Consider the following 11,779-nt stretch of genomic DNA (forward strand, 5'->3'; position numbering starts at 1 on the left):
AACTGTAAAACAGGGTCCCTTACAGTTCTATACTCTGCTAAACACCAACACATGTGGTTACAATCACAGCACATCAGCACAGGGTCATTATTCATGGACTAAGGCCATCTCCCTCTTTATGTGACCCTCTCCTCCACTCTGACCCCCCCCCCCCCCCCCCCCCCCCACCCCCCCCCCCCCACCCCCACCCCCCCCACCCCCACCCCCTCGATCTGCTATCTGCAGTCACTACTTCATGACTTCAACATTCATCTGGTATGATCTTGTACTTGTATCACTCATCAGATGAATAAGAAACTGAAGGAAGGTAACCTCTGGACGGTGACGTCACATTCAGTGAAAGATTCAGTTAACTGAACAAAAAGGGTGAATTAGAGGTGACACACACACACACACACACACACACACAGACACACACAGACACACACACACACACACACACACACACCGTACCAGAAACCAGAGGACAGAGGACTAACACACACTCAGCACACTGACTTCATTTCAGTAAACTCGCTGTTGTCTGACTTTCACTTCTGTCACGCAGGAAACGACACATCGTCTTTCTTGTTAGCGGACGTTAGCTACCTGAGTGAGAAGAAGAAGAAGAAGAAGAAGAAGAAGAAGAAGAAGAGAGCAGCAGGACAGAGGGCAGGTCTGAGGAGCGGAGCTTTCACTACCTCACCGTGTCCGTGAGGAGGTAGCTAACAGTGGGAACTATTTCCCACAGTGGGAAGTGGACACACACACACACACACACACACACACAGCAGCTCCACAGAACACAGAGCCAGTCTCACTTCTGTTGAAATTCAAACGTGTGACCTCCAGTGAAGCTGAGGTGTGTCGCCCCCCTCCGCCCCTCCCTCCCCCAGCCCGCCTCACCTGTCCTGAAGCGGAGGTCTTCATCGTGCTCGGAGCCGAACTCCCGCAGGAGGGAGAGGAAGAGGATGCCGAAGGCGTTCTGGATCCCGAACACCGAGCCGTTACACCACATGGCAGCCAGCATAACCAGCCACCCCCAGCCGCCCTCGGGGTGCACAAACTCGCCCTCCTCCGCTGGCGGAGCCGCGGGCTCCGGGACGGTCACCTTGCTGTCCCCGTTCTCCTTCTTCTCCTCCTCCTCCTCCGGCCGCTTCTCCTCCGCAGGAGCCCCGGCGGGCACTTCATCCTCCGCCGCTGCTTCACCTTCAGGCATGTTGTTCCCCTCAGTCATTGTGTTGACAGCTTGATGTTGGAGAGCTTAGAAACACCTTTGTTTTGTTTTGAAATATACACAGATAAATGTAGATACACAGACAGACAGACAGACAGACAGATATCTCCCCACAGAGGGACTGACTGACTGACAGGGCCACGACACTGACAGTCCAGTGCTGCTGGTGTCTGAGAGAAGTCGGCTCTGGGCTCAGGGTGCAGTTGCATCCATGGAGGTGAAGCTGTGGCTGCAGTAGAGCTGGAAGAGCAGCATCGGCCCCCACAGTGGCTGTCACATGGCCGCCCCCGCTGCAGCAACTTCAGAAATAGGCAGCGGGTGGGGGGCGGGGCTCCGGGGAGTCCTGCAGCTGATTGGACACTGTCACTCCCCCGTCACGACCAAACATTAAAACACTGACAATATAGTGGGTGTGTGTGTGTGTGTGTGTGTGTGTGTGTGTGTGTGTGTGTGAGAGAGTGTGTGTGTGTGTGTGTGTGTGTGTGTGTGTGTGCCTGTCCTCGGCAGCCCCTTCTCTGCTCTTATGAAAGCTCTCACTTCCCCTTTCCAGCTGCTAAAAATAGACCAAGTGCCAGGCAAGCACATGCACGGGAATATGTGCAGTGAGCAGAAAAACCAAAGAAAAAGTAGGACGTGAAGAAGAAGAACTAAAAGTTGAGAGAAGGCCCCCCCCCACCCCGTTAGACACCCACTTTATTCAGCATTGGCACCCTAACAGCCCTCTGCTCAGGTTGACAGAAGCTGTGTCTACATGTTGTACAGGTCAACATGACTAATCAAACAAAAGTGGGAGGAGATCTAACAGCTGCAGTTATGAATTCATTCTTTGAGGATGTAAACTTGGCGTTCACTGGTTTGTTAGTAACCCTGAGCAGGAAACAGAGCGAGGCTTTCTCAGCACCTTACCAGGGCACAGGGAACAGGTGTGACAGGTACAACAGGTCTACAGGCACAGCAGAATGTGGATTTAAAAGTATTACATTACCCAGTCTGGATAATCGTGTAGATAATTTCCTGCTGGGGAGACATAAACTGATGGCTGACCTGGGGGGTCACTAGTGTTCCGTTAGCTTGTGTTCAGCTGTCAAACAGCAAACTCTTGTGGTGTTACAGGGTTATGACCAAGATCTCTGCATTTCTGAGAATACTACGTGACTTACTTCAAAACTTCAAGTCTGCCTTCAGGACATAAAGTCCTGGATGAGGAGAAACTTTCTGCTGCTAAACTCAGACTGAACTGAAGTTATTCTGCTCGACCCTAAACACCTCAGAGACAACATAACTGCTCTGGATGGCATTAATCTGGCCTCCAGCTCCACTGGGAGGAATCTGGGAGTCTTATTTGATCAAGATTTGTCCTTTAATTCCCACATTAAACAGATTTCTAGAACTGCCTTTTTCTACTACAACTATTGTAACTCCTTATTATCAGGCTGCCCCAATAAGTCCTTAACCCTTTAACCTTCTGCTCAACCATATGGTAGAGCACATTTTGACTCACTATATCTATCTTATCTTATGGATTATTTTATTTACGACATCTCAACCGTTTGGTAGAGGCCAATATTTAAAAAAATGTGGGGTCTGTTCTTAAAAAAACATTGATTTTTGTAATTAGTGCCCCAAGGAAATAAAATATATAAAGAATACATTTTTTCATTGCTTTTTTCTTGGTGAGGACGTTAAAGGGTTAAAGACTCTCCAGCTGGTCCAGAACGCTGCTGCTCCTGTTCTGATGAGAACTAAGAGAAGAGACCATATTTCTCCTGTACTGGCTTCTCTTCATTGGCTTCCAGTAAAATCTAGAATAGAGTTTAAAATCCTTCTCCTCACCTACAAGGTTCTTAATGTTCAGGCTCCATCATACCTTAAAGAGCTTATAGTACCGTACTACCCCACTAGAGCACTGTGCTCCCAGACTGCAGGCCTACTGGTGGTTCCTAAAGTCCTCTAAAGTAGTGATGGAGCCAGAGCTTTCAGCTATCAGGCTCCTCTCCTGTAGAACCTCCTTCCAGTTTGGGTTGGGGGGGCAGACACCCTCTCTACATTTAAGAGTAGACTAAAAAGCTTCCTTAGTGATAAAGCCTATAGTTCAGGGCTGGATCAGGCCTTGGACCAGCCCCTAGTTATGCTGCTGTAGGCTCAGACTGCCGGGGGACTCCCATGATGCACTGGGCTCCTCTCTCCTCCTCTTCCTCTCCATCCTGATGCTTCATGTCTCTTTAATGTCTGTTACTAACTTGCTATCTTCCCCGGAGCCTTTCTGTGCTTCTCTCATCTCTCAGGTTCCTGCTGTGGTTCTCAGGTTCCTGTGGATCCTGGTCCTGGTTCTCCTGCTGTGGTTCTCTGGTACCAGTGGATCCTGGTCCTGGTTCTACTGCTGTGGTTCTCAGGTTCCTGTGGATCCTGGTCCTGGTTCTCCTGTTGTGGTTCTCTATTTCCTGTGGATCCTGGTCCTGGTTCTCCTGCTGTGGTTCTCTGGTTCCTGTGGGTCCTGGTTCTCCTGCTGTGGTTCTCTGGTTCCTGTGGATCCTGGTCCTGGTTCTCCTGCTGTGGTTCTCTGGCTTCATGAATCACTGCTGAGGATCATCGGCCACTCATCATGTTTTTCAGTGCTACCATGGTGCTAATTTATTAGTCACACTCCTACTGTCAGTGCTGTAGCTGCTGTTAGTATGTTGGTTGCTGTTTGTGTTCTCTCTCTCTCTCTCTCTCTCTCTCTCTCTGTCCAACCTCCACCCAACACAGACCCCTACAGAAGCCGCCCACATTGAGCCTGGGTCTGTTCCAGGTTTCTTCCTGTTAAAGGGGAGTTCTTCCTCCACTGTTTCCTAATATAATCTCTGATGCTGCTCATGTGGGGATTCTTGAATCCTTAATGTTGAATTCCTGAATCGTTGGTCTCTCTCTAATTAAAGAGTTTGGTCTAGACCTGCTCTTTATGGAAAGAGTCTGGAGATAACACTGTTATGAATTGGTGCTATATAAATAAAGATTGATTGATTTACTGCAGTGTGTTAGTCTACTGTGATGTAATTAACTTTTATGACATCACACACATAGCAGATTGCATATTGCACTATATTTTATTTTGTACATTTCTATATTTGTATTTTTTACACATTTGCATTGTATTTTGTATATTTGTATTTTTATTTCTTCTCAATTTTTTTATCTCCTTTTTCTTCAATTCTGATGTAGCTGTTGTGTAATGAGAATTTCCCCCTTGGGGGATAAATAAAGGTGCATCTTATCTTAAAGTTCAGTGGTAGTGTTGTGGACATACTGGAACATCCAGTGTTTAACATGAAGCCTCTAAATGATGAGCATGGCTTCTTTCTTCTGGTCTCAAATCCCAAGAAAGCTTTTAACAGATTTGATTCCACATAAAAACATTTAAAAATCATTTTACAAATGGCTCTAATGTACAACCTGATCTAGTCCCTGTGCAGTCAAAGGAACCACGCAGCTGTTTTTTAATTTTAGAAAAATGGCAAATACGCCCTAGTGTAAAACAGCGAACCTTTGAGTTACTGTAATTAATGTTTTATCTAAATGTAATGAGAAAGAAAGACTGGTGTAACTGGAAAAGTGGGCGCTTGGCCCTGTAGCAATGCTTAGAACCAATAAGAGTTTCCACAGTGGTTAGAGAACAGACCTTAACGTCATGAAGTCATGTCAGAAGGACAGTGAACACAGGGAAGTGTACCCTAAGAATGAAAGCTCTGAAGGACCAACGTGGCTTAGAGACATTTTTATTTTCTTTAATGTGAGACCTGACAGTGAAATTCTATTTTTACACCCATCACTGACCCTGCATGAAATGTCATCTCATTTCAGGCAGAATCCCCCAAACTTTACCTTCTCTGGTGCTCCCGTAGGTTTATCAGAGCACTGAGCAAACACACTCGTGATGTTCAAGACAACGAACCACCCGAAAGTCACATGGACTGGGGAAAACACACTACAGGGGCAGGAATAATAGATGTGCATCGTCTCTTGCCTGGTGGGGGCTCACATGGCCACCGTCAGCAGGGACGGCTGAAAATGATAGGCACACTTCAGTCTTATGAACAAGGCGACTGTCCAGTAGCAGCAGCAGGTGGTGCCCACTAGCAGGCACTGGGCATCCACCTGTGACACCTCAGCCGTCTGTTTTGGCCACTTTGGAAGCCTGTCCGTCCTGGTCTTCAGCGACCACCTCTCCCTTCCTCTTCCTCAGGCCCTTCATCTTGCGCGTTTGCAGCTTGGACAGATCCTGCTTCTGCATGTGCACCCGGCCAAACTTTGTACCAAAGGCATCATGGGAAATGTTTTTCTTCTTCTTGGGCTAGAACAGTGAAAAAAGAAAGCATGAACGACTTGCCACAATATCTACTTTTGTTGGCTGACATACTATCAATTATTATAATATAATTAAAGAGTTTGGTCTAGACCTGCTCTTTATGTAAAGCGTCTTGAGATAACGCTGGTGTGAATTGGCGCTCTATAAATAAAGACTGATTGATAGATTGATTATCCCAGAAATAATGACTATAAAGGACATCATCATTTACACCACTGTTGTAATGATTATATAACAGCATAATAATACCAAGGCATCCATAAAAGCCGTCTGTCAGGAACTGTTCATTTCCTACAGTCAGTTATGTTCCCAATTCAGAAAGCTGGATGGGATGGTTATGTTTTAGAGCTTCTAGGTCACTTGTCACGGCACTTTTCATTGCTACCATTTCTACACAAACACTGGCACATTGGAGCTGTGGAGTGTGGCTTTGAAGTCCACTATGTTTTAGCCTGAATTATGTAGAGTCATCTAGAAAAACACCAATTAGCCTCGAGTAACAAGCCAACTTCACTTCTCCTGGTTGACTGTAGCTGTGTGTGTGTGTGTGTGTGTGTGTGTGTGTGTGTGTGTGTGTGTGTGTGTGTGTGTGTGTGTGTGTGTGTGTGTGTGTGTGTGTGTGTGTGTGTGTGTGTGTGTGTGTGTGTGTGTGTGTGTGTGTGTGTGTGTGTGTGTGTGTGTGTGTGTGTGTGTGGAGGAGCTGCCGGTGGTAAAAGTGCATTACAGAGAGCAGATGACGGAACAGAAGCAGAAAGACAAGAAATGACAGCAAAACGTCTCAGCATATTTATTTTCTCTTCATCTGGCTGAAGACGCCGTGAAAACACACTTGGGTGCTGCACCCACGTCTTATGACGGTTAGGTGAAGCTCTGCTGCTTATTCTGGCATCATGTTGGCTAAAATGTTGGCGACGTTCCTAATCTAGACAAACACCCATTCAGCCCTGTTGGCAGTGCGGCTCAGTCAGTCGTGGTCTTAAGTAGCTTTAAAGTTCGTAAAATCATCTTATTCCACCCTGTCTGACAGCACACTGTCAGCTTGATCCAGCTTTCCACTCAAGCTACAGAATTTAATATTTACATCAAGTGGAAATATTCTACACTTCTTATGCATCCTTATAAGTATGTATACCAGTTTTCAAATTCAGACATATTTGTGAATTCTAAAAGTTAAGATTGTTTGCAGTGACTGGCCCAGTGGAGGGTCATGGGGGTTTAATCCTGGTGTTAGCGAGACCTTGAAGAACAGATAAGTGCAGCTTAAAGTAGGTTAAAGTTGGGTCAAGTGTGACAACGTAGTGTGTGAGAGGTTGTAAAATGGTAACTGGTAGTTAAACCCCCTACATGGAGGCTACGATCAGCTCTTTCCTCTGGTGCCATCCTCTGGCCAAATTTAGTAGTTTAGTTGTTTCAATCCACTGGTGGTCAGGAACGACATCAGCAAAGGTGCCTCTACATTTTTACCCCATCCAACAATCAGCTTTGTTTTTGGTGTGTAATTTGCAGCACATTAATATGGTTATGATATACCTTTGTTTAAAAACAATAACCAAACATTTCCCATCTAAGGAAAGATGTCCAGGAATTCTATCCACATGACTCTTACCTTCAGGGCCTTGGGCTGTCTGTGAGCTAACTTGTACAAGTCATCTGAAGCCAGGTGAGTTCTTCTTAAGACTAAGTCAAATGACGGCCCAATCTCCTCAAGCTCTATCCGGGGCGTCCGGCACCCAGACTTCTTCAACAGAGACCTGCAGTGACACAGAACATCGGCATCTCTGTAGTGGGCCTTGTTAACAGTGTAACCAGAAAACAACAGTGACTTGTGGCAACGGATCAAACGTGATTTGGCTAAGAGGACAAAACAATTCACCAGGATTGTACATTTTCTTTGCCCTGAACAGAGCTTTGTTTTTTAACCAATTTTTCAAACCACTCATCATTTCTATACCTGTAGCTGCGCATGTAGATTTTCCCTTCCAGGGCTGTGAAGTGCAGAACATGTTCTAAACCTGCCAGACGCACCGCAGGCACAGTGGGACCTCTGAAGAAGTCTGGAAGGTGGCTCAGAGAAATGGACTGATATTAGCAGAGGAACACAAATGTACAATTTCTATAGAAAAAAGCACATGCACTGAGTATAAATAATTACCTAGGAGCAGGCTCTTCAGACGTTTGTGCTCACTGTCTGTGTCAAAGGCCTCCCCTGCAAACACAAGCATCGGTTTGGTCCCCTGAGCACATTTGCTGACCTGCAACAGAAAACACAATAACTAGATTTTAAAGGAGTGTGAGGTGTCACCAGTATTGGTAACTATTTATGTTAACTTGTGTTATTTGATCCAGTGATTATGGCTGTTATAGTTATTAAATGGGAGCTTCCTCGTTTACCACATTTTCTTTTTTTGTTTTAATAACCATTAACAATGTTTGTGTGGTCGACACCATTCAATTGCAAAGAGACAATGTGGAGATTCAGATTCTCCAGCGTCATACTACCTGCAGACATAGCTGATAGGAGTATTTCCCAAAATGTAGCACTATTCTTTTTATGCACAATCCGCCCTAAGGTTCCAGGGGTAGAAAAACACTTCTGTGTAAATAAAGACCGAACAGTTCTGCAGGTAATATTAGCAATGACACAGATGATTGAGGCTACATGAGATGAACCTTACTATGGGTTACCAAGGCCCCACAGGACAGAAGAAGGCTCATGTTAAAGTGTTTACTGCAACATGCACAAAAACTAATGTTATTCAGGGCTGTCAGGACACCAACCCCTCATCCCAGTTTGTCTACATGACTGCAGACGACACAGATGTTAGCTGAATAACGTTCAAACCATTACCTTAATCTCACGCAGAGAGACGTACTTCTCAATTCCAAGTTCGATCATATCGAGCACATGAAAGTCAAACAGACGACCTGCAAAAAAACCAAAGTAAACAGTGACACACGCGTCCTTTGGCCTGCAGTCCCTTAAACCTGATCTGATGAACATGATGAAGAGAGCACGGTTAGTTAAAAGGACTGGGGTTTTCTTTCCATTTCTAACACTACACATCACCTCCCACTCTGGCACACTGTGAATGGTCAAAATTTCATTGACTAGAAAACTTACAATCCACTGGGGATGATGAACAAGCAGCGACACACTGCCAGTCAAAAATACAGCATGTGCAGAAAATTTGTAAAAAAATATTCAATAAATACAAGACAATCAAGAAGAGTTTAATTGGAAATAATCTACCGTCCATTTCACTGGAAATGTGTGTAGAAATGACTAAATAACTGGCCTTTGTGTAAAGCTGAGAGGGTGGAAGAGAGTTTACCAAATATGATGTTGTTGGGTCGCTTTTTGTTGTGGGAGCCGAACAGAAAGAGAGAGCAGTCTGACTTCTTGGAGAAGAATTCCTGGTGCAGAGTTGAAATGATTTGTCATCGAACAGGAAAATGTGTTAAAAGCAGAATACCAGTATTTTTAAAGCTGGGCCCTACAAACACAGTAAGTTTAGTTCACAGCACACAGACGTTGCTGTCTACTGCTGTTTGTTTGTGTTATTATTGGACTTTGGTGGTGGAAAAGGTTGGTTTAGAACACTAAGGTCATACAGAGTCCCATGGTGTGCAAGGTAAAATCCCTGTTTTAGTGAATGTAGTCTGGTGTGTGTGCTGTTTGTGGTTAAACCAAAAGGATCTTCCAGGTCTCTCTCTGTAGGGATCCTTTCCATGATGCTGTCACACACTTAGAATAACACTCTGAGCCTGTCAGTGGATCAAACAAGCACTTTTAGGGGACCTACTGTGATCAGGTGCAGTTGTCCCAAAGGATCTGCTGGACCAGTTCCAACACTTTTACAACCTACCAGTCATTTAGACACCAGGATATGTAGAAACAGGGCCCAGGTTTATAAATGCCTGACATTTAATTGTGACAAAGCCTTCGGGGTGAGCTGTGTTTGTTGTACACTTACTAGTGATGTTGAGTCCTCAAACGGCCGTGTTATGTTCTTCCTGAAAATTGAGTACAGATTTTATACACTGTAGATCGCTCAACGTGTCTCAGGAAATATTGTTTCCTTGTGTGTTCATCGACATCTGCCGTAAACATCCAATCTGAATGTGCTCAGTAGAAAGCAGCACATTATTGTGAGCCAATACAATTGAATTACAAATGAGCAAAATATATGAAACGACTGCTCAAAAAGATAAATATAAAGTTAAATGCATTTCAGCATTACTGAGAAGCAAAACCACTTACTTCTTGTACAGCACAGCATGGGGTTTCTTCAAGGCATACTGTAGGAAAGTCAGATTTCTTGGTTGAAATGACGCTTCAGTTAAAGAGTCAACACTACTCATTTAAGCTCCATCACAAATGTGGCTGAAATCATCTGTTAAACCCAGGGAGTTTTACTACTCTCATGGTAGAGAGAGTGGACAGGAGTCACTGCTGGAAACAGCTTTTTCAGAATAACAGCTTTTGATGGGTGAATTTAGACTGGAGTACAGGACCGTTTGTCCGAGGCCCTTTCCTACCCATGAGGCCTGTGCTGGTCAAAACTTCACCCAGTCAGAAATGTGTATCTCTATTAGATGTAGCTGAACTGTTACACTGTTTGTGTCTCTTAATGATTATTAGTGATTTCATACCAATAACAGTCTGTCTGATCAGGTGCAGTTGTCCCAAAGGATTACGATGCAGCCGTTGCACTGACTGAGGCATCTACTGAACCAATTTCACCAGTTGACACTTACCAGTCATTTCAAACCAAAAATATAGAAGACAAAATACCCTTTAAACCCTGGTTTATCTGCGTGGCTGTTCCTTACTATGTCCTTGAGGGCCTGGGTGACAGTTGAATTAGCATTCCCTCCTTTCATAATCATGGCAGTCTTCACATCCTCGGTCAGCTTGGGTGCTCTGCTCTCCAAGAAGCGTTTGGAACGCTTGGTCTTGGGTTTTCTGAAGATGCACACAAACACAGGGGAAGATGACAAACTGTTCACTGCTGCAGAAAATAAAACACAGAGCCAGGCTAGAGGCTGGCAGAGGGACAGTGGACAGGGACTGTGAAATCTTTCAGATTGCTGCTTGATGCAGGTCATTGTACCATCTCATCACTTTCATGGTCTGTTCATGCAGATGTAGCAAGAGCAAACACTCTGATCTAAGAGTAAGTTCTATAGTTTGCTTAGCTAAAGTCAGACATAAGAGTGTTTACTGTGCCAGAGAGAGAAAGGATCATATCGAGGAAAGGACTGGTTATGACTGTTAATGAACACTAAGGGGAAATGCATTCTACTTATCATTATTTGTCTTTAAATGAGTAATAACAAGATATATAGTACAGCTTAACAAATGGGAAACAAAGCCATAGCCTCCATGTTTCAAACCACTGCTGTAAATTGTATAACACAGGATGTTAATGACTGTATGGGCCATATTTAGAGCATCTTTATCTACTAATGACTGCTATTTAAAGCAGTGGTTCATTTCAGACCCATTTAGACTCACATGACGCCACAATCAGACTCCCCTGAAGGTGTCTCCTGTAACCTAACTGCTCTTTGCTGGACAGAGAAAATAGGGCCACCCCCCCCTGACATCCATGATAGCAGCAGTTAGCCCGTCTAGCCCCGAATATCACTTCCATGCTCAGCACCTGCTTTTTGAGAATTGCAACGAAAGTAGATAAGGACCAACAACACAACACACCATGATAAAAAAAACACGGTGTGTGAACAACAGTGTCTGTCTGTACGTGCCAGCTAACAGATGTAATGCTAAGCTAGCAAGTGTTCGTTTCACGAGCGCTGAACGGGCTACACACACTCACACACACTCACACACATTTAAACACAGCAAGGTACGCAGCAAAAAGCTGAAATAAAGACCTACGTTACACCGTCTAACTGCGTCATTTTCTGTCTTTCTTCCTGCCGGCTACGGTAGCACTCCGTCACGAGGCGGCTCCTCCACGTGAAACCAGGCAGCGGAAGAAAACATTGATGCTTTTCTTCTTCTTCTTCGGTGGAAGGTGTTTCATTTCCTTCTTTAGGTGAAGTACCGCCACCTTGTGTCAGAACCTAACCCCACAGCACAGCCCGTCCTCTGGGGGAGCCACAGGCTAAGACCGACGTGTGACATGTGAGGCCGCGTCACAGACAACAAGTGTCATGTTACAAGTGAAGGCTGTGCGCATGCGCCCCACACG

The 11,779-nt window shown here is 44.9% G+C and overlaps 2 protein-coding genes across 3 annotated transcripts in view; both read right to left on the reverse strand.

The window, feature by feature from the left end:
* Positions 1-1,264, reverse strand: part of slc16a10 (solute carrier family 16 member 10) — a 33,652-nt gene extending 32,388 nt beyond the window's left edge. Inside the window, exon 1 of the mRNA XM_070849119.1 lies at positions 886-1,264. Within this exon, the coding sequence (XP_070705220.1) occupies positions 886-1,216 (331 nt within the window). The 5' untranslated portion in view covers positions 1,217-1,264. The remainder of the gene's footprint in view (positions 1-885) is intronic.
* rpf2 (ribosome production factor 2 homolog) overlaps positions 1-11,577 on the reverse strand; it is a 52,638-nt gene extending 41,061 nt beyond the window's left edge. The window contains exons 1-10 of one of the 2 annotated variants that reach the window (XM_070849121.1): positions 11,464-11,577; positions 10,395-10,527; positions 9,823-9,860; positions 9,536-9,575; positions 8,894-8,975; positions 8,410-8,486; positions 7,714-7,813; positions 7,513-7,615; positions 7,168-7,312; positions 5,330-5,546 (exon numbers count right to left, since the gene is read on the reverse strand). In XM_070849121.1, coding sequence (XP_070705222.1) covers positions 5,361-5,546; positions 7,168-7,312; positions 7,513-7,615; positions 7,714-7,813; positions 8,410-8,486; positions 8,894-8,975; positions 9,536-9,575; positions 9,823-9,860; positions 10,395-10,527; positions 11,464-11,486 — 927 coding nt within the window. In that variant the 5' untranslated portion in view covers positions 11,487-11,577 and the 3' untranslated portion in view covers positions 5,330-5,360. Of the gene's footprint in view, positions 1-4,964; positions 5,547-7,167; positions 7,313-7,512; positions 7,616-7,713; positions 7,814-8,409; positions 8,487-8,893; positions 8,976-9,535; positions 9,576-9,822; positions 9,861-10,394; positions 10,528-11,463 lie in introns of those variants that run through there. The other variant, XM_070849120.1, reaches the window with a different exon arrangement.
* Positions 11,578-11,779: the final 202 nt, after the last annotated feature.

Source organism: Pempheris klunzingeri, chromosome 18, assembly GCF_042242105.1.
Source record: "Pempheris klunzingeri isolate RE-2024b chromosome 18, fPemKlu1.hap1, whole genome shotgun sequence".
NCBI lineage: Eukaryota > Metazoa > Chordata > Actinopteri > Acropomatiformes > Pempheridae > Pempheris > Pempheris klunzingeri.